Source organism: Sorex fumeus, unplaced genomic scaffold, assembly GCF_029834395.1.
Source record: "Sorex fumeus unplaced genomic scaffold, SorFum_2.1 ptg000035l, whole genome shotgun sequence".
Classification (NCBI taxonomy): Eukaryota; Metazoa; Chordata; class Mammalia; order Eulipotyphla; family Soricidae; genus Sorex; species Sorex fumeus.
This window is the reverse complement of record NW_026606092.1, coordinates 40,207,077-40,234,599: the sequence shown is the minus strand read 5'-3', so window position 1 is coordinate 40,234,599 and position 27,523 is coordinate 40,207,077. Positions and strand designations below refer to the sequence as shown.

The window sequence follows — 27,523 nt, the reverse complement described above, 5'->3', positions numbered from 1 at the left end:
AGAAGAATTGGGTCCAAATGCAACCTCTTAACCCCCAGTGGTAGGCTCTCCCTCCACAGAACATGGAGAAGTGAGGCCTGGTATCCAGGGTAAGGCATGTGATGTGACCTTACCTTGAAGGCAAGTGGTTCTCCACTGTGACATGGAGAAGCTTTTTTAAATTTTTTTTTGGCCACACCTGGTGGTGTCAGGACTTACTACTGGCTCTGCACTCATAGATCACTCTTGGCAGGACTGAGGAGATTGTATGGGGAACAAACTTGGGTTGGCCTCATGCAAGACAAGTGCTCTCTCTAATGTCCTATGGCTCTGGTCTCCATGGAGGAGCTAGACATGATTGTTTTCTAGATCCTACAACAGAGAGTAAGGTTCACTGATTTGAACTAGAATTGAATATTATATTTTATTTCTATTTGGAGGGGAAAAAGGGGTAGGATTTAGGCTTTGGGACTTACTCCTCCTGGCTCTGTACTCAGGGATCACTCCTGGTGGTGCTTGGGGAACCATATAATGATATCAGGGATTGAACCAAGTTGACAGTGTGCTGGGCAAGCGTTCTATCTATTTTACTGTCTCTGTGACCCTGGGTGTTAAATGTTAATGGGACTCTGCAAGAGATTTGGGGTATAGCCAGATGGAGGTATATGTTTGCCTTTTTTTTAAAAAGGACGTTTGTCAATTCAAGTAAAAATTAAAACCTTCTATTTGGGCCACAGGCAGAAGTACTCAGGGCTTATACTTGTACTCAGAGAACACTCCTAATGGTGCTTGGGGGACCATTTAATGCTGGGGATTGAACCAGGATTGGCCATGTGCAAGACAAATGTCTTACCCCCCCCTTTTTTTTATTGAATCACTGTAAGATACATTTTATTTTTTTATTGACTCACCGTGAGATACAGCTAAAAAAATTTCATGTTTGAGTTTCAACCATACAATGATCAAACACCCACCCCTCCATCAGTGCACATTCTCTACCACCAAATGTCCCCAGTATTACCACCCCCCTTCCCAAACCTTTCCCTGCCTCTATGGCAGACAATTTCCCCCATAAGCTCTCTCTACTTTTGGGCATTATGGTTTGCAGTATAAATATTGAGAGGCTATGCTTTATTTACTTTCAGCACACATCTCCCATCCTGAATGATCCCTCCAACCATCATTGGCTTAGTGATCCCCTCTCTATTCCAGCTAAATGTCTTACCCTTATGTACTATCTCTCCAGCTCCTGAAGGATAAGATAACTATTTAATTTGCATTTTGATGGCAGGAATTGTAGCTGTTGTGATTATTGGAGGTTTCAGACTCTTGATTGTGGTGGTCATCAGATACTTTGTGGTGGGGCTGGCTGGAGATCGCCAATGGTAGCTACTGGGATAGTGCTGAGCACATGGGGCAGTGCCCAGCAAGACTCAAACGCAAGTTCCCATGCTTACAAGGCAAGCATTTTGCCACTGAGCTCTCCTTGGCCTTCTAAGAAGAGCAGGGGACTCGCTTCCCAGAAGCGAACCTGACCTCTGAGTCGTGGTGTCCTTACTCGGCAGGGCCTGGCTGAGCACAGCAGCCAGTCTACTTTTCTCCAGCCAAACCCCAGCAGCTCCTGCTCAGAGTTCCCACGTTTGTTTTTCTTTGTTGGTATAACAAGGGGCTGGAGCCATAGCACAGCGGGTAGGGAGTTTGCCTTGCATGCCGCTGACGTGGGTTTGATTCCTCCGCTCCTCTCAGAGAGCCCGGCAAGCTACCAAGAGTATCTCGCCTGGCAAACTACCTGTGACGTATTCGATATGCCAAAAACAGTAACAACAAGTCTCACAATTTGTTGTGAGACATTACTGATGCCTGCTTGAGCCAATTGATGAACAACAGGAAGACAGGACAGGACAGGACAGGACAGGACAGCTGTAACAAGACGTTTAACCCTGAGATGAGACTGACCAGCCTGCCTGTCCTCGGAAAAAGCCCTGATGCCAGACAGTAAGAAATCAGACTGGAACATTCTGGCACCGGGTTCCAAGAATGGTCTGAACTGGCCTCTTCCTATGAGCCCTGCACCCTATGGTCATTGCTCCACAGAGGCGGTCAGCGGCTATCTGAAAGAGAAATAGCTCCTGTCACCGCCTGCCCTAGGGTCTCCAAGAGCTCCTCGTCTTCCTCATAATAAAATTCCAAATGAGAGATCTGGGAGATTCGGCTCCCAACACCTCTGCACACCACTTCAGAGCCAGGGTTTGGGCTCCCTGACACAGCACCCCTGGCCAGCCCGGAAAGGCATGTCCCCACGGGCCATGTGCTGGCTTGCTCCATCCTGCCCATGGGCGTCTTTCAGTCACACCCCTCTGAGAAGTTTTTATTGGACACCCACCCTTCTTGCTTGTCACTTCTCAGTGCATTGGGGTAGAACTTGGCAATCACCTGCTGCTGAACTCAAAAGGCAGAATCAGGGCCTGGACAGATGGTGGTGACTACCCTTAGGAATGGTGCTGGCTCTGGTACCTGCCTTCTTGTTGCAGCTCAGCAACCTTTCTGAAATGTGAGTGTGCCTCTGAATTCGGTGTGCACGCCCCTGAATACTCTGTGCGCACCTCTAGAATCCTGTGGACACCTTTGAATTCTGAATTGTGTGTGTGTACTTCTGAATTCTGTGTGTACTCTCCAGAATTCTGTGTGCACGCCTCTGAATTCTGTGTGTGCACTTTTGAAATCTGTCTGCACTTCCGGATTCTGTGCGCATCTCTGAATTGTGTGTGCACTTCTGAATTCTTGCCATGCATCCATGTTACCTGTGCCTTTCCTATAAAAGGGTGACCTCTGAACCCGCTTCAGGTACCAGCCTATGGACGTGGTCCCAGGGAAGCAGATCCAGTCCCCTGGATTCCTCAGGGGTATCAGGACCAGCTTTTGGAAACAAGTTAGATGTTGGACTGTTTAAGCTGCCTCTTGGGAAGAAAAAGGAACTCCTAGATCTGAAGCATCATCGTTTGGCTTAGAGGTGATGGGAGATCTAAGTTGTGAACTTGGTGACTTGTTTTATCCACGAAGATATTGAGGTTTGTGAATTAAAAAGAGGAGGAGGAGGAGGTGGAGAGGTTGATGAGGAGTTGGCAGCAGCCAGATAAAATCCATGTGTTTCATGGGTGTTTCTGGAATGGAAACTCTGGTGTCCCCAGGAATGAGGAGCCATCCCCCCACTGGCCCATGGGAGCACGTGTAGCTTGGGGTGGCTGGTCTTTCTGAATCTGCACCAGTTTGGGGAAGTGTTTCCGCTTCTGAAACCACTAAATCCTTGCAGAGGGTGAGGGGGTGGGACAAACACATCTCATTGTGTACTGACAGAGGGGGCTTGCAGAGGAAACACCCCCTCTGCTTCTGATTGGTCAGAGACTGTCTTCCTCCTCTCAAAACCCCTGTCGCTCCTATTCGTCATTCAAGTGCTCCTTCACATGTTCTCTCTCCAAAGGCTGCTGGGGATTGATTGGGTTGTCTAATTCAATGAACACAAACCCAAGATGCCCCTGTTAAATATGAATTTCAGATCAACATTGAAGTTAAAACATTATTTTTTCCCTTTTAGTGGAATATGTCCCAAGTAGTAAATACACTCTTGGACTCATTTCTCTAAAACATTATTAACCATAATATCTGAAATTCAGAGAATTTTAAAATTGTTTTTCTGAGTCACACCAAAACCAAACTTGAGTGCTTAGGGAAACTCCTGAGTTGGTGATCAGGGTTTGCTCCCTACATACTGGGGGACCATGTGGTGCTACAGTTGGAACCCACGCAGTGCACATGCACCAGGCCCTCCTGGATATATTCCGTCCCCCCCTCCCCGGCTCCTCAAATTCAGTGTTAATACATCACTGGGGCCCTTGCTTTTGAGTAGTGGCCACTGGACTCTACTGTCTTCTGTCAAAGTCCATCCCTCACCCCCAGGGAATTCCCCACTGGGATTTGGTGCAGAATTGGGTGATTGAAAAATAAACTTCAACAACCGGTTTGCACATGGCGTGGGATAAGCTGCAAGAACCCCCAAGAAGTGGGCTGAGACCCAAACTCACTTGTCTACCTACTATATTGAGAGAGAGCAGAGAAGGGTTATTCAAGGCTTTTCGTATCTAAGGTCTGTGAAGCACCGCCTCAAAGAAACCGTTGCTATTGTAAACAGTGCTGCAATGAACAAACAAGGTGAAGGGATGGGTACTCGATTACTGTATAACTGAAACCCAAGCACAAAAATTTGTAAGTCTACAACAGTACCTCATGGTGTTTCACTAATAAAAATTTAAAAAAAGAAAAAGAAAAAAGAAACCGTAAAGAATTTTGGTTTCACTGTGGGAGAAAACAAACACACTGTCCTCCCGTTGTTCATCGATTTGCTCGAGCAGGCCCAGTAACGTCTCCATTTTTTGAGACTTGTTGTTACTGTGTTTGGCATACTGAATACGTCACGGGTAGCTTGCCAGGCTTTGCCGTGTGGCCAATACACTCTTGGTAGCTTGCCAGGCTCTCCGAGAGGGATGGAAGAATCAAACCCGGTTCAGCCGGGCTGGCTGTGTGCAAGGCAAACGCCCTACCTCTGTGCTATCGCTCCAGCCTGGAAGAAAAGAATCCTAGGAAAATGTCAGGATCAATAAATTAACCAAGAGCCCTTTCCAAATTGTACAGCCTGTCTGATGTCAGCTATCTACATGCCTATAGAGATAAAAAGAATGGAGGGGATGCATGACACAGTTTTGGATTTCTGGGTGCTGTTTCACTATAACCCAAGTGTCCTCAGCTTCGCCGGCTCTGCAAAGGCATGGGCCCATGTTAGCAAACACAAGTGAAAGGGCTGCCTTTCATGGAGGTGTCCAAAGGAGTCCTGGTCCCTACTCAGAGACGCCCTGCCCCAGGTGCTTCTGAGGACTCCCAGCTTTCCAATTGCTCTCACACCAGCCCACAAGCTCTGGCCACTCCACATTGTTCCCTCCCATCCCGGTCCCCACCCTGCAGCGTCTGCCACTGAAATTACCTGGGGAGGCTGCGTTCCAGATCAGCTGTCAAAGCCAGTGATACTCAGAGATGGAGGGGCATATGCGCAGAAGCGGGGGCGCTGACCCTCTCCAAAGCCTGCTCTGAGCCCCTAGGGTCCCAGCGCCCAAAGGCTCCAGCACAGCCCTAGGCGCCTGCACACCTCCCACCCTGCCCTGAGGCGGAGGTGCAAACACTGGATCCTGCACCATGAGGCTTCAACACCACCATCGGACTAATGACTTTTATTTGTTTCTTACAAATTCTGATCAGTTAAAAATATACCCATCCATTCAGGTAGGAAAGGAAGAAATCAAGCTCTCACTATTCGCAGATAATATGATACTCTACTTAGAGAACCCAATAACTTCCACCAAAAAACTCCTAGAAACAATAGACTCGTATAGTAAATTTGCAGGTTATAAAATCAATACCCAAAAGTCCATGGCTTTCCTATACGCAAACAGTGAGAGAGAAGAAAATGACATGAAAAAAACAATCCTGTTCACAATTGTTCCCCAGAAAATCAAGTACCTAGGAATCAGCTTAACTAAGGAAGTAAAGGACCTATACAAAGAAAACTACAAAACACTACTTCAGGAAATAAAAGAGGACATGAGGAAATGGAAAGATATTCCCTGCTCATGGGTCGGGAGACTTAACATTGTCAAAATGGCAATACTTCCCAAAGCATTGTACAAATTCAATGCAATCCCTATAAGGATACCCATGACATTCTTCAAAGAAATGGAGCAAACACTCCTGAAATTCATATGGAACAATAAGCCCCCACGAATAGCTAAAGCAATTCTTGGGAAAAAGAAATTGGGAGGAATCAACCTCCCTAACTTCAAACTCTACTACAAAGCAGTAATAATTAAAACAGCATGGTACTGGAACAAAGGCAGAGTTTCAGACCAATGGAACAGGGTTGAATACACTGACATCTCCCCTCAATCATATGCTCATCTAATCTTTGATAAAGGTGCAAGTAATGTGAAGTGGAGTAAGGAAAGCCTCTTTAATAAATTGTGTTGGCATCACTGGACGGCTACATGCAAAAAAATAGGCTCAGAACTCTGCCTAACACCATGTACAAAAGTAAGATCAAAATGGATTAAAGACCTCAACATCAGACCAGAAACCATAAGGTACATTGAAGATAAAGTTGGCAAAACCCTCCATGACATTGAAGCTAATGGTATCTTCAAAGATGTCACACCACTGGCCGAGCAAGTGAAAACAGAGATAGAAAAATGGGACTATCTTAAACTAAGAAGCTTCTGCACCTCCAAAGTAACAGTGACCAAAATACAAAGACAGTATACAGCATGGGAAAGGATATTCGCCGAATACACGTCTGACAAGGGGTTGATATCAAGGATATATAAAGTACTGGCTGAACTTCACAAGAAGAAAACATCCAACACCATAAAAAAATGGGAAAATGAAATGAACAGAAACTTTCTCAAAGAAGAAATCCGAATGGCAAAAAAGCACATGAGAAAATGCTCTACATCATTAATTATCAGGGAGATACAGATCAAAACCACAATGAGATACCATCTCACACCTCAGAGACTGGTCCACATTCAAAAGAACAAAAGCAACCAGTGCTGGCATGAATGTGGCAAGAAAGGGACACTCCTTCACTGTTGGTGGGAATGCTGACTAGTTCAGCCCTTTTGGAAAACAGTATGGACCATTCTCAAGAAATTAGAAATTGAGCTCCCATTTGACCCAGCAATACCACTCCTGGGAATATATCCCAGAGAGGCAAAAATGTGTAGCCGAAGTGACATCTGCACTTGTTTGTCCATTGCAGCACTCTTTACAATAGCCAGAATCTGGAAAAAACCTGAGTGCCCGAGAACAGATGACTGGTTAAAGAAACTTTGGTACATCTACACAATGGAGTACTCTGTAGCTGTTAGAAAAGATGAAGTCATGGATTTTACATACAAGTGGTACCACATTGAAAGTATCATGCTAAGTGAAATGAGTCAGAAAGAGAGGAATAGACATAAAAAGATTGCTTCATCTGGGGCACATAAAGTAACAAAATAGGAGATTAATACCCAAGAATAGCCACAATCAGTACCAGGGGGATTACTCCATGGCTTAGAGGCCAGCTGGGCACTCTGGGGGGGAAAGGGCAGCTTCAGATAGAGAAGGGAGCACCAAGTAAAGGATGTTGGGAGGATCCTCCCAGGATGGGAGATGCAAGCTGAAAGTAGACTATAGACCAAACATGATTGCCACCCATTGCCTCTTTTGCAAACCACAACACCCAATAAGAGAGAGAGAACAAAAGGGAATGCCCTGCCACAGAGGTAGGGTGGGATGGGAGATGGGGGGTAGGAGGGATACTGGGATCTGTGGTGGTGGAAAATGGGCACTGGTGGAGGGATGGGTACTTGATCATTGCATAATCGAAACCCAAGCACAAAATTTGTAAATCTACAAGTGTACCTCATGGTGTTCCACTAATAAAAATAAAAATAAAAAATATATATATACCCGTCATTCACATTTAATTTTTCCCTAGAAACTTGAATTACAAAAAATGACTGGAACATAAATGGGTACCAAGGACCAGAGTAGCCAGGAGCAGCAAATGAGAGGACCGGCCCCTCCGGTGTCTCTATTCTAGAACCAAGTGTGAGTTGATGGCTTTGCTCCGCAGATTCTTCATCTCTTCTTGCACCTTTTCTCCCACTTCGAGGGGCGGCGCCTGGTCTTTCACCTCCCTGAAGAGCAGAAGAAACCCAAGGACGCCTCAGGAGGTCAGTCAATCACTGCCGTCTCCCACCAGCGCCCTTTGCTGGACTCAGGATTTGTCCGCGAGCGCTCAGACAAGGTGGGGCTACTTAAACATCCACATGTTTATATGTGAAATTATATGTGTGGATAGAACACGGCACCCTAAAGTGCTAGAAGGCAAGATGAGATATCGGTATATGCATGAAAGACTATTCCTGAGATAGGAAGCATTCTTTCAACTTAGAACGAGGCAAACGCTTCCTATAAAAGAGACGGAACAGCCTCTCAGATAGGAGAAATAGTCGACAAGCCAGACAAGTCTCAGTATCACTCTTACACCAAGAAGGTGAAATCAAAACTAGATGTTCGCTTTGAATATCTGTATTGGTGAAGAATTAACAGGACGATGTTTGGTGGTGCTCAGGATTTTGATAGGGCAGGTCCTGTCCTCCCTAAGAGGGATGCTGGTTACCCTCTGCAGTGCAATGAAGTACTCAACATTATGTACTTCAGACGCACTTTGGTTCAGCACTTACTTCCTAGAAATTTATCCCAAAGAAATCATTGGATAAATTTCCAAGAAATTATGACTCAGGGATGTCTGTTGGAGCATGGCGGTTTAGAGCCAAACATTGAAAAGATTTACAAGATCATTGCTGGAGGGTTGGTTTAAAGATTAGATCTGTCGATCCATGAAATATAATGATGCATGCATGTATTTATAAGTATGCTTATGAGATATTTCTAAATAAGCATGTAAGAGAAAAACAATATTATTAGATGATTGAACTTTGTTTATACATATATGTATTTTTCCATTTCTTTGGACGACTATAAGTAAATATTTGGAAGACAATACATCAATACAAGTTATTACCTCTGAATGTCTGATTATTGTTTTGATTCTATTCCTGATATTCTTTATATTTTCTGATTTTAATAATAAGAAAACATTCTTTAAAAATGTATACCAGGAACTGGAGCAATAGCACAGCGGGTAGGGCGTATGCCTTGCATGAGGTCAACCCGGGTTCGATTCCCAGCATCCCATATGGTCCCCCAAGCGCTGCCAGGAGTAATTCCTGAGTGCAGAGCCAGGAGTAACCTCTGTGCATCGCCAGGTGTGACCCAAAAAAGCAAAAATAAATAAATAAATAAAAATGTATACCTTGGGGGGTTAGAGAGATAATATAGCATGTAAGGCTCTTGTCTTGCAGGTCCAATCCCCAGCATCCCACACATTCCCCTGAGCACTGCCAGGAGTGATTCCTGAGTGCAGAACCAGGAATAATCCCTGAGCATTGCTGCGGGTGGGCCCAAACCATAAATAAATTAGATAATTAAATAAAAGTTTACCTTGAATTACAAATTTATAAGCCATGTGAAATATTATCTGAAGAGCTATTATTCAATTTTTTTCAGACTTGTGTGGATGTTTGCCTAGCTAATGAGCCCCTGAAGGGGAGGCAGAAAGAAGAAGGAACATTTGCTAAATGTTCACTTCACATCAAACAATCAATTACATGCCTTCAGACTGGCACCTCATTCAATCCCCAAAATTGCCTGTGAGAGAGATTTTATTTTCTGCCTGTTACAAATGAAGAAACTGTGACCTAGCTACAGATGATCAGTAACTGCTGAAGAATGCCCTGATGCTACATGATGGAGTGGAATTCAGACTCAGGTTCACATATCTGCAGAGTCTGAATCCTTACACTGAACGGAAATCTTCTATCTATCACTCAGAAATAATAAAGCTCTGAAATGAAATGCAACAAATGGAAAAATTGAATTCTTTCTTTCTCTCCCTCTCGTTTTCTTTCTCCTTCCTTCCTTCCTTCCTTCCTTCCTTCCTTCCTTCCTTCCTTCCTTCCTTCCTTCCTACTTTCTCTCTCTTTCTAATTGATTTTTGGGTCATGCCCAGCAGTGCTCAGGGGTTACTTCTGGCTCTGCACTCAGGAGTTACTCATGATGGTGCTCAGGGGAACCATGAAGGGTACTGGGAATCAAATCAGGGTCGACCATGTGCAAGGCAAGCACCCTATCTGCTTTACTATTGCTCCAGCCTCTGAATTTTGTTTTTAAAGGTATACTTGCCAACACATCAGAAGGAAGGAACATGATAGCACAGAAAATTAAATACACATCTAAATAAACCTGTCTTTTTTTTGGAAAACTGAAAATATCCACTTACTTCTCCTTTTTGGAGTCCTTGTCATCCAGCATAAGAAATTCCAATTCTATCATTCCTGGTGTTAATGTAACTTCCATATTCTGTTCACAGAGGTCTCTAAAAAGGAATAAAAATGGTTCATGGGATATTTTTTGCTCCCCAAATAGAATTTTGATCATTTATGAATTATGCAGTTCTTACGGCTTTTAGCATTAGTTCCACCTCCTTTTGTCTAGTTCTATGTTAAGGGAAGCACAAGGCTGATCAATTGCCCACCACTCGTAAATAATTGGAGAGATAGTGAAGAAGCAGTTTTTTAACCAGGATTACAGAATTCATATCCTGCTCAAGGCTGGAAAGATAGTACAGCATGTAGGACATTTGCCTTGTAAGCAGCCGACCTGGGTTAAATCCCTGGCAACCCCATATGGTCCCCCAAGCATTGCCAGGAGTAATTCCTGAGCACAGAACCTAGAGTAACTCCTGAGCACTGCTGGGTGTGATCCCCAAACCAAAAAAAAAATTAAATAAAACCTCATATTTTTTCCAAGCATACATAGAACATTCACTTCATTGACCATATCTTGTGAAATAAAGAGCCCTGAATGATTCTAAAAGATTAAAATCATTCAAGACTATATTCTGCAAACCATTAGCAAAGAAAAATAAAACTGTAACAGTTTTAAAATTGTAAGCATATTTCTCAAAAATCTGGGGGAAGAAGAATGGAAAGGACCTAGTGCTATCCTGTTCCTCAGAGTGGAATGCAGCAGGCTTTTTCTGGAAAGGACATTGCATAGCCTAGGGCCTCTTAGAATGACTCACAGCCCAAGAGGAATCAAAAGACACAGGAGTGACTGGGCATGGCTGTATTATAATAAAACTTTATTGACAGAAATATGTGGCAGGCCGGAGCTGATCATTGGTCACAGTTTTGTTATTTGATGGCAAAAAAAATGGGTTACTGCATGTAAAGGTGCCAGTTAGAGTGAAGCTATGAGAGTGCATGGTGATTAACACTTGCTGTGCTAAGGGCTCCGCTTTAGACGTGGAGGATCTCAGAGCTACTCATATTCCTTTGGTAAACGCCTGGTCAAGTCCATGTCTGAGCTGCAAGAGAGCATGGGAAGCCTCGAGTTTCAATAGCAAACTAAGTGGTAACAGCTCAGCAAAGGTCTCAAAGTTTAAAACTGCCAACAGGAACGTGGCTCTGCTGAGAGAAACAAATGCAGGTACAGCAATAACCCGTTCAGGAAAACACCGTTGGAATCTGCCAAAGTTGTTCCAGCCTCTACCTCTGAAGCTAATTTTAACCAGGCAGCTGCTATGTGAATGGCCACTCTGGTATTTTTCAAACAATTTTCTCATCTCTAAGGTGGAGATAATAACAAGACCTTATGGTGGACCCTAAATGAGATGGCTAGAGAAGTCCGGTGCCTGCAACACCTTTACTGCGCAGTTATTATGCTAGTGATTATCGCTCTCATCCTCCTCCTTGGCATCATTAGTATCTCCTTTCAGTATGACAATTCTCCTGAAATTAGGTGCTAATTTATTTGTTTCTTTGCTTTGGGTTCATACCAAGAGGTGCCAGGGATTGGGCTGAGACTCCTGCTTGCAGTGTGTGTACTCAGACCTGGGAGGTAACTCTCCAACCCGAAAGTAGGTACTATTATTCATTCTATTTGAAGATGAGGTCATAATAAAAATGATCACTCTAGACAAGAACTGAGTGTTGAAATTAGGTAAAGAGAGATACACGATAACCCTTTGATAACCCCCTTTTTTTGGGTAAACCATAATGCCCAAAAGGAGAGGGGGTAAGGAGGGAAACTGGGGCCATTGGTGGTAGGAAACGTACACTAGTGAAGGGATGTGTGTTGAAACATTATGACTGAAACCCAATCATGAACAGCTTTGTAAAACTGAATACATCAATAAATCAAGATGAGGTCACAACGAGGAAGGGTATGTAGCCCAGTGGTAGATTTGATGCATTAGGCTATGGGTTTGATTCCCAGCTCCCCAGTACCTTTCCCCCAGCCCTCACTTTGTGATAGAATGCATGCCTCAAAGAAGAGGAAACTGTGTTCCCACGGGCCACATATCAGGGCCAACTGGAGAAGAGTTAACTACATTGTGATCTGTTAAGTATCTTCTTAGCAGGAATGATCAGACAGAATTCGCTCTTCTGAACCTCAAGGAAATGTGAATCAACTGGCAAGGGGTGGAGCACTTTGAGGAACTACCCTCAGGCAGTGAAAATTTGAGCAGAAGACACTTGAACCTTTCTATTCAGACTGGATCCTGATCGCTGGGCATGTAGGTATTGTCTAGTGTCACTGTGGAGCCACGTCTTAGAAGTGCTGGATGTGCATCTTGGATAGGACTGGTTACATGTAAAAGAATACATTTTTAATTAAAAAAATGGGATTTTGGACCACATCTGGTGGTGTTCAGTTTTATTCCTGACTCTGTGCTCAGAGATCACTCCCAGAGGTACTTAAGGGACCATGTGTGGTTCATCCAGGGACTGAACCCAGGCTGGACGCATGTAAGGCAAGAACTCTACAGCTCAACATGTAAAAGTGTTTAAAAGGGGCTGGAGGGGCTGGAGCAATAGCACAGCGAGTAGGGCGTTTGCCTTGCATGCGGCTGACCCGGGTTCAATTCCCAGCATCCTATTTGGTCCCCTGAGCACCGCCAGGGGTGGTTCCTGAGCGCAGAGCCAGGAGTAACCCCTGTGCATTGCCAGGTGTGATCCAAAAAGCAAAAAAAAGGGGGGGGGGAGGGGAATGGAAACATGAGATTCAAGGATATCTTATGTATGCTCTTATATCATATGCAGGCTCTCCAGTAAAATCAAATTCAACTACCTTGGTTTGGGACTTATATTTCTTTTTTTTTTTTTTATAATTTATTTATTTATTGAATCACTGTGGGAAAAGTTACAGAGCTTTCGGGTTTAGGTCTCAGTCATGTAAATATCAAACACATTTCCCTTTACCAATACTTATTTTTAACCCCGAACCCCAATAGACCCCCACCTCCCACCCCTCCCAATTCTTGTGAGGCAGATGAGTTCTAGTTAATACTCTATCTACTTTGACTAGATAGATTGTTTCGATAGAAGATGCACAATTATTGTTTAGAGTTTACGACCCACCCCCCACAATCAGATATGCTGAAACAGTGTTGTGAAATGATTTGCTTTCTACAACTTGGTTTAAGAATAAAATGATGTCACGCGGCCGCAATAGCGGCCGCGCGGTTTTGAATTTCTGCTATTTTACTTATTGACCCTGGAAGAATTTCTATTAAAAGTTAGATAGTTAAGAGATTGGTTTCTGTGCCCTGGAGTCGTGGCCGTGCCGGAGAGCCGCTCGTGGGGGGCAGCTGGCGACCTCGGTGGGGCGTGGGGGACGGCCCACAAAGCCCCCCTTCCCATGAGGTCCCCGTCGCTCCCGCCGAGCCCGGCTCAAACCTCCTGTCCACAGGGCTCCCGTGCGGCCGCCATCTTTCTTTCCAGAGAGGAGCGGGCGGGCCGGTCAACACCCTTTCCCCTCCGGGCAGGCTTGGTGGCGCTGTTTAACACATAGTCCATTTGCTTTTCTGCTCCAAGCGGCTGGTTCTCTGTGCTAAGTCCTTGTGCCTCCGGGGCTATGGCCGTGCCGGAGAGCCGCTCGTGGGGGGCAGCTGGCGACCTTGGTGGGGCGTGGGGGACGGCCCACAAAGCCCCCCTTCCCATGAGGTCCCTGCCGCTCCCGCCGAGCCCGGCTCAAACCTGCTGTCCACAGGGCTCCCGTGCGGCCGCCATCTTTCTTGGGACTTATATTTCTTTATGTCTCTAAACCTACCCAACTTTCAATGACTAACCCAAATTTACATGACCACCCAAACCTTCCGATTCATTTAGCTCTGCCTCTGCTCTCTCATTCTTTGGACTCCTGAAGAACCTACAAATTTAAGTCTGTACAATTTCTCTCCATTGTATGTTTTCAGTATCATACTTTCTAGGAGACCAGGACAGTCAGCTCTCCTCCCAGAGCTGGACTAATGGCAATGATCAAATAATAATAGTAATAATAATAATTTATTTTCTATATCATACATCTAGTTAGCAGAGTACAATACATCTAAATTTCTTCTTTTATCTTGTTTCAGGCACCTATAGCTGCCATTTTAATTATAGCATGTCTTGGTTGTCTCATCTTTGGGTTTATTTGAAATTCTGAGCTTCTTGGATCTATGAATATAGTTTAATCCTCAGATTAGCAAAGTGCTGTTGTTGTTATTGCTGCTGTTACTGCTTTTTGTTGTTCTGGGGCTACACCTGGGAGTGCTCAGTCCTTACTCCTGGTTCTGTACTATCAGTTCAGCCCTCAGATCGGTAAAGTTCTCAGCTATAATTTCTTTAACTCATGATTCTTACCTTTCTTCCTTATAATTTGGATTTTTGTTTTTCTCTTGAAATTGTCTCAATGATCTCTGGTTTCTTTTTAATTTTTCTTAATTCCTATCTACTTCTGTTCTTTTTGATAGTCTCATGAATCTTATCCTCAAGAGCACTGATTCATACTATGGATTCTATTACTCCACTGCTGAGTTCCTCTATTGTGTTTTATTAGTTCACCGATGGAATTTTTCAGTTCAGTGACTTCTGATTACAATATTCCCACATCATCTTACTTTCTCTTGTCTTTTGATGGATGTCTCTTCTATTGCTTTCCTCAATTCAGTGGACATTCTTGCCATTGTAAACGTCTTTGAAGTGTTTATCCAAGAGGTATAGAGAGCTCTTGTGTCCTTTGAGACCAAGTTGGGACCTTTCCAACTTTTGTTGGGAGACCAAGTGGTGCCAGGAATTGAGCCTGACCTCCTGCAGAGAAGGCACTCAGCCCTTTGAGACAGCGTCCGGTCCTTAAGTGTATGTGGGCTCCTCTGCTTTTTCATTATCTCGTGTACTGTGAGAGCTGAGGGTGTGTCTGTGTGGCAATTCAGGGTTCACATTGGTTAACTGCACACGGAGCCTGTGGGGCTGAGTTTGTATTGCTTCCAACCACTGCTGAGACTGTGCACTGCTGACCAGAGTTGCCCCCCAGGATTCAGAGTTTTTGGTACCTTACCTTGGCTTTGTTGCTATAGTTTTTAAGTCTGGGCAGCCCCACACAACAGAAACGATTTCCCTAGGTCTTTGGAGCAAACACTATCCCTCTCTGAGGGAAAGCCTGCACTTACAAGAAGTGGATGAGGCCGGTGGCTTCTCTCTTTACCTGGGTGGGCAACTGTTTGCTCATCATTTCAGCTTCAAATGTCAGTGGTTTGCTTCTTTTCCTGGGAAAGATGTGCATCCACGGCACCTGCCAGCCTGAGACCTGTCCAGGCCCAGCCCTGGCCTCCTGCTCAGTGAGGAGGGAGATCCATGAGGCTGGGCTGCAGATTTCTGGCTCTCTGCTTCTTTCCTGTTTACCGTCCCCATTATTCCTCTTCCCCTGGGTACATTCTGTGTCTCCATGCCTCCCTCCTTCCTCTTGAGGTTTTACTGCTCAAACTGCCTTTCCAAAACTCCTCAGGGGAGGGAGCTATTTCCAGGTCACTTTCATGCATTGAAAGGCTTCAAGGCTGGCTTCTGTGATCGCTCTGCATTTCCTGGCAGTTTTTGTCTTGGGAATCTTACAGGGCATCCTTGGCACCTCCTCCCTATCACATTTTGAACCTTTTAGCTAGTGAGTGTCTGGTTGGATATTAACCTTTAGGTATTTGATATATACCTAACATATAGGCATATATTAATACATTCTTAATTTTCAAACTCAGGCATTGTGCTCTTAAACCCTCAGAGCACTTGAGCTTGGTTATTGAGACCCAAAGTAGAAAGAAAGAAAGAAAGAAAGAAAGAAAGAAAGAAAGAAAGAAGAAAGAAAGGAAAGAAGGAAGAAAGGAAGGAGATAGAGAAAGAGAGAAGGAAAGAACAAAAGAAATAAAGAAGGAAGGAAAGAAAGAAAAAGAGAAAGAACAAAAGAAAGAAAGAAGGAAGGAAGGAAGGAAAGAGAAAGAAAGAGAAAGAAAGAAAGAAAGAAAGGAAGGAAGGAAGGAAGAAAGAAAGGAAAAGAGAGAGTACCGTTCTAAGGTTTCCAGTCTGTCTTCTTCTGGCAAGGAGTTCAGAATGGCAGGGACGTCTTCAGGAAGCATAGCTAAACTGAAGGAATCACAGCTTTGGGGAAAAGCACACAAACATCCAGAGATCAATGATGACATCTGCACAGTCGTGGGGTCTAAAGTACATTTTTCTAAAGCACATTTATTCTACCTCCAGGGAGGCTTCAACCTCTTCAACCTTCTGTTCTGCATCTTTCCTGAGACCCTGAGCATGGCTCCCTGGAGGAAAAGGCAGGGATCTGAGAGGCACCAGTCAATCTGGAGAATATTATCAAATAAGATTCTTTCCAAAGCTTGGAAACAGAATTTTTAAACTGGTAGTGCCTAAAATGATATTATTTCCTGGGGCTGTTAGGGGATAATTAGATAGTTCATCTTTTTTGTTCTCAATGTTTTCTCCCCACATTCATACTCTTCCTTAAACATTCTATTCACTGTCAAGCCTTAAAAAAAAGCTGACAGTCAAGTTTCAAGATGATGGAATAATCATACATTTCTCTCCTCTCTCTCTCTCTCTCTCTCTCTCTCTCTCTCATCTCAACTCCATATTTCAAACGATTTTAAAGGAATAAAACCGGAACATAAAATAGTAAATACAAAAGGTTTGCGTGTATTCCGTATATATAAAATACACATGTAAATCAGAAGACAGGAGTGGGAAAAGCAGGGGATTAACAGGCACCTTGTGTGTGCCTATGTTACTCTTGGGTATGTTTCTTTCCCTTGTTTTGTCATTCTGTTGACTTGGTAAGTATGAAGATTGGTTAAGATTATACTCATGTTTGACAACTAGGAAGATGGTGAGAAAGTCAACTCTGAAGGAGTGATTTCAGGTGAAAATAAATGATGAAAACAAAATGCAGGCTTTTCCTCTCCAAGCCTGTGTTCTCTCTTCTCGCACTTCTCTAAGGCAATTTCATTAAGTAAAAACTATTTTGTTATGAGATTTAAAAAAAAATAATAAGAGAACAGCAAATGGTCAAAGTCATCAGAACTGAAGATTTTATCTATAGAACTGAGCTTACATAGGGTGGGGGAAGAGGAATGGGAGGGGTCCTTGGGATATCAGTGAAGGGAAGAAGATTCCCTGGTAGTGGTTGTGGTATTGGAAGGGTGCATTCATAGAAAGCATAATTAAAAATATTGCAAATCCCCGTATCAAGAAAAATGGTGTGAAAATAGCTATTTTGCTTTACTACAAAGAAAATGTAGAAACTTATCTAATAGGTTATTTTATATACTTATACCTTGTATCGGCCCGGCATAGCCAGATTTGATTCCTCTGCCTCTCTTGGAGAGTCTGGCAAGCCACCGAGAGTATCTTGCCCGCACGGCAAAGCCTGGCAAGCTTCCCGTGATGTATTTGATATGCCAAACACAGTAACAACAAGTCTCACGATGGAGACATGGAGACGTTACTGGGCCTGCTAGAGCAAATCGATGAACAATGGGAGGACAGTCCTACAGTGCTATACTTTGTTTAAGAAAGAAAAAAAAACCTGCTTAGCATTACTAAGAGAAATTTAGGGAAGATGTTAGAAGCCCAAATTGGTGGTTAATTACCAGCAGCATTAAGACTTCTCTGAGTGACCTGCCCTCTAGGAATCCTGGTGGCCGCGAACTTCCAGAACCCAATGAGAAGCCCAGGTATGTGGGATCACTGACAGCAAATATCAGGCCTCAAGGGATACAGGATGGGCTTGTCCTTCTCATTTCCTGTCCGCATGGGACTCTGGAGGTCACACCCACAAACTGCCTCCATCTGCTATTTAAGCTCCTTAATGGCCATGATCCAGATACACACAAAAGAACTGAGCTGCTCATTGCAGAGATTTCTCCAGACCCTAATTATCTAAAATTTTAGAATTCCAGGAGTGTGCAGCTGCTCTTGTGGCCACACGACATCTTATGCTATTCATAACAAACAATACAAAATAAATTATTGAGCATCTACCTTTTTGGCAGGTTTGAGTGGTGGCGGGAAAATTCAAAATAATGGGGGTGGGAAGGTGTATAGGTGGTGGAACTGGTGTCAAAATATTGAATGTAATGCATTACTGTGAACGACCGTATGAAAATTAAAAAAAAAAGACTTCTCTGAGTATACCTCTGAGTTTGGAAAGCCTGTTAGTATTCTACATATTTAAAAAATGAAATCAATAAAAAAGTGAAGGAAAAACCCCACACAGATACAATAATAATAATAATAAATATGTATTACATAATCACACTGGAGGGGAAGAGAGACTGAAGGAGGAGGAAGATAGAAAGCATAGATATCTTTAACTAAGTAAACATAGTAGGTGTCAAAGTTCTCGCAAAAAAAGGGGAAAAGGGACCCACAAATGTGAAATAGGAAGAACATATAATAACTTCCTAGAAGTGGGCTGGAATTACAAGCATTGGTATGAGTTAGTGATTCCTGAAATATGTAGACATAGGGCTGGAGAAACTCTACAGGGAACCTGTTTTACATTCTCGCAATCCTAGTTCAAACCCCTAGCACTGAATTGTGTACCTGAAGCATTATTAGACATAGACCTAGAAATATTCCCTGAGCACAGCTGGGTGTACCCTCCCACGTATAGGAATACATACCTGTGCTTATGTGCTGATGTATACATGTGGATATAAGTGTGTGTTTATGTATTTTGTGTGCATGCAGGTTTTCCATATGCACATATGCGTATTGTGGCCTGTGTGAGGAAGCCGAGAAATAGAAGCATCCTGGTAGCAATGCATACACCTCTAATCTGGGGTTTGGTCTGTAAAATCCATTCCTCATGACAAGGAATGGAGATCCACCAACCAGAGATTACTGCTGCTTCCTGACTTTATGACAAATAATGCAGGTTCTAATGGAAGATCCCCTGAAACTATAAGCCGGTGCTCAGGCAGGTGCTCCGTCCAGATGGGGAATGAGATGCTGAAAGCCTGAACCAGCTGTTCTCCAGATAGCAGGCTGGTCTGAGAAGAGGCAATAGCAGCAAGCAAGACTTTTTCATGAAACAAAACTTTTAAAACTATCCAATTTAAAAACACCGAGTCCATGTCCTTTTTAATGTGTCTACGCATTGTGAAACCGCAGTGGTTGTGACAGCGGATATTGGTCGAGTATTTTGTTTAGCATTACTTTGGTCTTAAAGTCTTAGGAAGCAAAGTCAAACTTTGATACTTCTGAGTTGGTTCACAAAATTCTTTGTGGGCATTTTGCTCATATACAGAAGATGGAAGTTTGAGAACTATTGGATCACATCGTATCTTCAGTTTCTGCTGATACGTAGATTTATGGAACTTCTAAAGACTCAATAAAGCCTCTCTTGAATGTATTGTGGAGCAGACCAAGTGAGCAGTTCTGATAATCATAAGCACAAAAGATAACTGAATATGTAACAGTGTGAATGGATTTAGAGGATATTGTGCTAGTGAAATAAGCCCTAGAAAGACAAACAAGACATGATTTCACTGACATGTGGTGCAGAAAGAAACAAAAGAAGAAAAGAATGGGACAAAACAAAATCAAACCGAAAAACCCTTTTAGACTCTAAAATCAATTTTAGAGGTTACCAGAAGGGAAGGAGGAAGCGGGTGTAGGTAAACTGGGAGGGCCATCTGGTGGTGGCATCTGTCAACTCACTGGTCGCCAGAGTTGATCCGGCAGATCTGGCTAGCCAGGCCAGTGCCCTTTTCCTTCCTCATGGCTCCATTCACCTGCATCACTCCCTCCAGAAGCTGCATGCTCTGCTTCAGAGGATACCCTCCCTGAATGTAACAGTGACAGACAGTTCTTCTGTGGGATACCTGTGTAGCTGCTGTTCATTGCTAGAACCTCTTACTGGCACAAAGGGAATAACAGTCTTGTGAAAGAGGGAGAAAGACTGCAGTACTTAAGTGAACGCAGTATAGATGGATAGTGATTTAGAATGATATGCACCTGAAATTCATATTGATTGAGTTATGAATACATAATGTATTCAAAGAGAAAGTAAAACCTAATATTAACTACCCCACCCCACCCCAAAAAAGACTGAATAAACATTTAATGACTGTATTGCATGGTTTGAGGACAATGGATATACTTCACAGGGGGCAAAAGAAACAGGCGAAACACCTCAGCAGTAATAGGCTACATAAGTCATTCAAGCAAATGACTGCAAGGGATCATTAATGAGTTTACAGGGAATTTAAAAAAGATCACCATTAGTATACACTGTAATTGCTTTTAGAAATGAAAACATAATCCAAGTCACAACTCATGGAAACCCATAATAAAGAAAAATGGAATAGTCTTTCAATTTGATGATCCACATACAATTAGAGCTTATTTGGAAACCAATTGGCCCAACAGAGCACTCAGGCACAGAAGCTGAAAGTAACAAGTCGTGGTGAGAGTTTTCTTTAATTCATGTAGCATTCATGTTTAATTCATAGTTGACTCAAGCCCAAGGTAACTAACTGCCTTCTGACTGCTCTTGAAAGCAAGGCCTCAGGAGGTTTTTCCAAGGACACAGAGTTGGAGCAGAAAAAAAAAAACTGGTGGTGTGTGTGTGTTGGAGGTGGAGGGTGCTATTTTTCTTTTTCTTAATTCTAGTCTAATCACTGTTGGACACAGGCAATCTCCACTTCTCACCTTTCTCATTTGGTTTTATGTGTCTCCACACTGTCCCCCACACCCAGCGTGGTTGACTGATTGCACAGAATCTTTAAAATGTCTTTACCCCATGGCAAAGTGGTATCTCAAGGTGGTGGTTGACCATTTCCATCTGCTGTAAACTGAGTGACTGCCAGGTATGGGGCCGGTGGAGAGGGGGCAGAGGCCTTGGAAAAGCCATCAAAGAAGGTGCTAAATGTTTCTCATCAGTTCTTGTTAATCCTCACCACAGCCTGAGGAGGATTTCAGCACCTCTCCTCAGGGTGCACAGGCCAGGAAATGATCGCTCAGAGCATCTGAGTAATGAGTAACTCACCCAAGGACATAGAGTGACACAGCTGACAAGGGCTGGAGCAGGCCTCTTGGTGGCCCGGTGGCCCAGCTCTCTGAGGGCTCCTATTTTTTTTTTTATGTAGGAGTACTGCTATTTGTTCAGCCACTGATTAGGCTGATTGAATTGTGCATGAATTCCGCCTTACTTTTTTTTTCATTTTTTGTAATTTTATTTATTGAATCACCTGAGAGCAGTTACAAAGCTTTCGGGTTTAAGTCTCGGTCATACAATGAAACACCCATACCTTCACCAGTGCCCACTATCCACCACCAAAATCCCCAGTATACCCCCATCCCACACCCTCCCCCTACCTGTGGGGCAGATGATTTCCACATTACTCTCTCTCTACTTTGATCACATTCAATATTTTGGCACCAGACCCACCATTATTATTTGGGATTTTACCCCAACATTCAGATCTGCTGAAAAGGCAACAGTAGACAATTTGTTTTCTATTGCTGGTTATGAATAACATATGATGTCATGTGGCTGCAGTAGTGGCCGCGTGATTTTGAAATTCCGAAATTTTAACACTTAAATCTGGAGGGATTTCTTCCCAAACCTGCTGGGTTCCGAGATTTACTCCTGAGTCTCTGGGATCATGGCCGTTAAGCAGCTTGATCAGGAGCCAGAAAGGCCATTCGTGGGTGACGACTTGGGGTCTTGTTGCGGTGGGGAGAACAAGACTGGCTCCACCCCCATCCCGTGAGGCCCAAAATGTCTCGTCACTGTGGACCCAAACCTGACTGTCCAATGGCCTCTGGAGGATGACGGCCACCAAGCCGCCAGGGGGAAGCAGGTGGAGGGACAACACCCTTTCCCTCCTGGGGTGGTCCAGAGACAGTAACCTACTGCGTGGTCCAGACGCATTTCTGCCAAAAGTTGCTGGGTTTTGAGATTTGTTTCTGAGTCTCTGGGATCATGGCCATTAAGCAGCTTGATCAGGAGCCAGAGAGGCCATTCGTGGGTGACGACTTGGGGTCTTGTTGCGGTGGGGAGAACAAGACTGGCTCCACCCCCATCCCGTGAGGCCCAAAATGTCTCGTCACTGTGGACCCAAACCTGACTGTCCAATGGCCTCTGGAGGATGACGGCCACCAAGCCGCCAGGGGAAGCAGGTGGAGGGACAACACCCTTTCCCTCCTGGGGTGGTCCAGAGACAGTAACCTACTGCGTGGTCCAGACGTATTTCTGCCAAAAGTTGCTGGGTTTTGAGATTTATTTCTGAGTCTCTGGGATCATGGCCGTTAAGCAGCTTGATCAGGAGCCAGAGAGGCCATTCGTGGGTGACGACTTGGGGTCTTGTTGCGGTGGGGAGAACAAGACTGGCTCCACCCCCATCCCGTGAGGCCCAAAATGTCTCGTCACTGTGGACCCAAACCTGACTGTCCAATGGCCTCTGGAGGATGACGGCCACCAAGCTGCCAGGGGGAAGCAGGCAGAAGCACAGCACCCTTTCCCCCCTGTGGTGGCCCGGTGACAGTAACCTACTGCGAGGTCCAGACACATTTCTTCCAAAAGCTACTGGGTTTTGAGATTTGTTTCTGAGTCTCTGGCCATTAAGCAGCTTGATCAGAAGCCAGAGAGGCTGTTCGTGGGCGATGACTTGGGGTCTCGTTGGGGTGGGGAGGACAGTACTAGTTCCACTCCCATCCCATGAGGCCCTGTGTGTCTCATCACTGCGAGCCCAAACCTGACTGTCCAGTGGCCTCTGAAAGATGGTGGCCACCGGGCCGCCAGGGGGAAGAGGCCAAGGCACAAAACCTATTTCCAGCTGGAGTGGCCCAGCCCCAGTAACCCACTGCAGGGACCGGATCCATTTCTGCCAAAACCCGCTGGATTTCGAGATTTGTCTCTGAGTCTCTGGGATCATGGCCATTAAGCAGTTCAATCAGGAACCAGAGAGGCCTCGCCTCCAATTATATAGGTGAGCCGGAGGTGGTTTGTGGGTGTGTTTCCCACATACCTAACTTTTGGCCATTTACTTTCTTGGTAAACTTTGCCCCAAGTTTTTGTGGTCTGGCTAAAGGCACAGCAGCAATTTTGGGGTATCTGGAAGTCTGAAGGCGCCATGAGACTGCTGATGTACTTGCCTCACAGGTACAGATTGACCTGCTGGCAGCATCATACCCCCGTGGAGGGATTTCTTGCCAAAACCTGCTAGGTTTCGAGATTTGTTCCTGAGTCTCTGGGATCATGGACATTAAGCAGCTTGGTCAGGAGTCAGAGAGGCAGTTTGTGGGTGGTGACTCGGGGTCTCATTGGGATGGGGAGGAAAGGACTGGCTCTACCCCCATCCCATGAGGGAGGGCCCCTATTTTCGCGTCATTCTGGGGAGCTCAGATTTTTAGAAAGACTTCCAAAGGAAGAAAAATACAGACTCTGAGATGGAAATGGGTGGATGGGATGGAGAGGGGTTCATAGAAAAGGAACGAATATCTTTAAGCACATCCCTAATCCCATGGTGGGGGGGGGGTGCTTTTACTTGTTTCACATTAATCATTCCTCTGAGAATGGTAGTGAAGTATTAAGCAAAGAGTTTCAGAGATGGCCCCTGGAAAGGCTCTGGAATAAGGCTTGCTTTCACTTAGTCCAGAAAGAACTTTGGCTCAGAAAAATGAAGGAGGAAGTGAAACAGAATATTCCAGAATCACAAACTGGTCTTCAGCTTTTTTTCTTTCCGGTTCATACCCAACAATGCTCAGAGGTCACTCCTGGCTCGGTACTCAGGAATTACTCCTAGCGGTGCTCGGGGGACCATATGGGATGCTGGGAATCGAACCTGGGTCGGCCGCTTGCAAGGCAAAATCCCTACCCACTGTGCTATTGCTCCAACCCCTCAGCTATCTCTTTCATTTCTGGGGTCAGCTGTGGGCTGCAGGATCTTGTCACCACATAGGAGGGTGACTTTCCTGCTTCTTGTCAATTGTCAGTGACCGTGCAGAGAAGGGGCTTCGGAACACGTTTGTTCTCCTTCTTATGGATAAGAAGGCTTGGTTCAGAGAGGGGGTATAGGTCACACAGCTCCGGGGTGCCGCACGGATGGGGATGGGAATCTCTGGGTGGGGGAAGCTGAGTTTGTAATGGAGGGCCTGGGACATGCTGGTGGGCTGGGATCAGGGGCTCTGGGAAAATCCCTGGCTGATCTTGGCTGGTGGCAGAGATCAGGGTTCCTGGTTATTCCTGGGACCGTGTTGGGGCTTTGCTACCTTGGGCTGGGCATTATTCTGGATCAAAGGAATCAAGAAAAAAAAAAAGGTGACTGCCGATGGTAATCATTTTGGGATTTTAGTCACTTTCACTCACCAAGAATTCATTTTTAATTGTAGATATAAGGGCAGTGGACCGAACAAGAAAAATCACAAGCCGAGGAGTATGTCAGAGGCAGAATCCTAAGGAAACGACATCAAGCAGAAGGCTGCTTGCTTTATATGTAAATATATAAAATGTGTGTGTGCTTGGGCCACCTGGAGCTCAGGGGATCACGTGGCAGAACCCAGAGCTCCCACAAGCAAAACATAATCTCCAGCCTTTGAGCTACCACCTTGGCCCAACTTCTTTGACATTAGGGTTTTATAGGCGTGTACAATAAGCAGATAAGAGAGAATGTGGTTACTCTATTTTTTGGCGGGTGGGTGGGTGGGTGGCAGGGTTCTACAATATTATCACCTTCTGGTTTTGTGTCTGGAGCTGAGTTCCAGGCCGCACCTAGTGCTGAGCTATGTGTGATGAGAATATGCCCAGCTGTGGGCACATTGGCTTCAGTTGGATATGGAGGCTCTAGGAGACAGATCGCTACAAGGTTAAGTGTTAAAAACTGACTAGGCTGTTTCATTCGGGGCAACCCAGAGAGGGGCGGGTAAAGTCCCTCCTCGCCCCAACGGAGCCAGCCCCAGCAGCCTATAATCTCCAGAACTCCACCGCCCCCATGCTCACAGCTGATCTCCACACGCTCAGATGAGCCTCACCCATGACTGAATCTGTTCCTGGACCAAACAGCCGCCTTTGCAGCCTTGCAACATCTCATACTTCAAACCACCAGTACACCAAGAGTAGCACACCACGTTTGACTGGGAAGGCAACCAATCTTAGGGGGTAATATGTTTATGCAGATATAGATATAAGCACACATGGCTCAACCTTTAACAACATGTTACTAACCTCTTGTAGGAGGGCTTAATGGTTCCTGGGTGAAACACAACAATCTTCACACACTTTAAGAAATCTTTTTTGTCTCATTTAGTGGATAAATTATTTTGGTTCTGCTTTGGGGGCAGAGTTTGGGGTTTGGGATGGAAATACGGTGGCGGGACTGGTGTTCAAATATTAAATATAATCAAATATTGTGAAAAATTTTATAAAAATAAAAAAAATTGACCATGAATATGTAAGCTGGATTCTATGAGCTGGTTGCCTACTATAAAGACTTTTTTTTTGTCTCCTCCTGTTTGTTGCTGCTTTTATTGTTGCTTTGATGACCAGGCTCTCACACACTTGGTTTTGGTGCACAGAAGATGCACACTTTGTGGGGAAGCCCAGCGTACACCAGCAGCACTGCGGGAATTTCACTTGGCTTGTGGGGTGGTGACAGGGATCAAGCCCTCAGCCATATGCCTGAAAAGTAGATTCTCTACCACCCATTGCTGGGCCCTGGTTGTCTACTTTGAAAATTAAAATAGTAGTGGGGCTGGAGAGATAGGAGAATTAGTAGGGCACTTGCCTACAATGCAAGTTGGATCCCTGGCATCCTATGTGGTCCCCTGAGCACTGTCAGAGTAATTCCTGAGTGCAGAGCCAGGAGCAACCCTTGAACATTGTTGAGGGTGGCCCCAAAACAAAAACAAACCACATTAAAAGCTGGAAAACAAACAAAAGATCCTGGGTCTTCTGGATGCAAAGCATATGCTCAACCCTGAGGGCATCTCCCTGGCCTCCTCCTTTGAAAAGAGTAAAAATAATAAAAGAAACTATCAAAGTAATACTGCTTTATTATATTACATACATTTCAGGAGCACCACATTATAAATCTAGTCTGTACAGGTTATCTTTTGTTTGTCACCCAAAATGTTGCTTCTATGCTTTACTATCTACTTTTATTCAAATCTAGACAACTGAACACCTAAGCTTTGTTTGTGTGCATCTCAATGAAGACACGTGCAATTGTGAAAACTGACTCCGCCATGTTTCTACAAGTACCAAACTTCCCTTATAATTTGCTACATTATTGACTTCTAACTTTGGGGGAAATCACAGACACTATAATCCACAAAACAAGAATATTTCTTGGAGAGAAAAAAGATGGGCTGTGACTTACCTGTGCGTTGTCTCCACCTTCCAGTTGTCAAAAAAGGGGGAGAGAACCAAGGGCTGGAACTTTTTCCAGTTCATCACTCCAGGAATGATGTCCTGAAATGAGAGTTGCAGGGGTGCTACTTGTCGCCTGGTGAGGAAAACGTTCAGGAAGGATTTCCCCATTTCACTCAACTGACTTTTTTTTTTTTCAGATAAAAATGCAGTTCTCAAATATGTTGATTCCTTCAGGGTGAGAGAATTTTCTGAATCTAAAAAGACAGCTTTTCCAATACAGACATATAGAACAACCCAATAGGAAATTAAAATAAGGACAAGGGAGAATACTTGCCCAGTCCCATCCATCAGACACATAAGCAACGCACCCTGGTGATGGAGGGAGGATTGGGTGTGACAGTATGTTCTGGTGGCTGTGAATGTGATGCAAGTGCAACATGCAAGAAGGCCATCAATGAATGGCTCTCCACGCAGGCGGGAGCACCTAAAAGACACAGGAGCAGTGTGGTGGGAGCTGGCAGGAGGCCACAGGCTCAGTCACAGGCAGAACAGAGGATAGGGTTGGTGGGAGATTAGGGGGAGAGGCAGGTGGCTAGTCCTGAAGGGCCTCGAGGGTCAAGTGAACAGCTGGGACCATGAGGAACTTTCAAACTGGACAGCGAAAGGCTGAGACTTCAGGGGAAGGAAGGTTCGTGGGGATGAGTAAGGGGAAGGGGCGCAGTGGAGGGCCATGAGGTGGAGGAGAGAGTCTCAAGCAGGCTGGTGGGGCCCAGTGATGCCTAGAAGAAAAAAGAAAGGAGAGGAAGGCACGAGGCTTGCAGGGCCCATGGCACAGGTCATAGGAGCAAGAGGCGAGCAGGAAACACAGGAAGAGAAGGCTGTCTCAAGTGCCGGAGGCAGAAGGAGGACAGAGATTATAATCTGAATTATGGATCTGCTGAGTTGGCTTTGCTTTGCCGTTTTGGAGTGGGCAGAGGTTGGAGGTCTCAACAGTGGTGCTCGGGACTTACTCCTGGCTCTGCTCAGGGTCCCCTGGCAGTGCTCAGGGGACCATAAGCATTGCAGGAGATGGGACCAGGGTTGGCAGTCTTTGAGATTAGCAATTTACCCCCTGGAATTATCTTCC

At 44.7% G+C, this 27,523-nt stretch overlaps 1 protein-coding gene across 1 annotated transcript in view; it reads right to left on the bottom strand.

Annotated features, from left to right (window-relative positions):
* Positions 1 to 7,654: 7,654 nt before the first annotated feature.
* The window catches only part of CFAP221 (cilia and flagella associated protein 221), a 95,273-nt gene continuing 75,404 nt past the window's right edge, over positions 7,655 to 27,523 (bottom strand). Inside the window, exons 21-24 of the mRNA XM_056117687.1 lie at positions 26,405 to 26,496; positions 16,068 to 16,160; positions 9,968 to 10,063; positions 7,655 to 7,760 (exon numbers count right to left, since the gene is read on the bottom strand). Of these exons, the coding sequence (XP_055973662.1) occupies positions 7,655 to 7,760; positions 9,968 to 10,063; positions 16,068 to 16,160; positions 26,405 to 26,496 (387 nt within the window). The remainder of the gene's footprint in view (positions 7,761 to 9,967; positions 10,064 to 16,067; positions 16,161 to 26,404; positions 26,497 to 27,523) is intronic.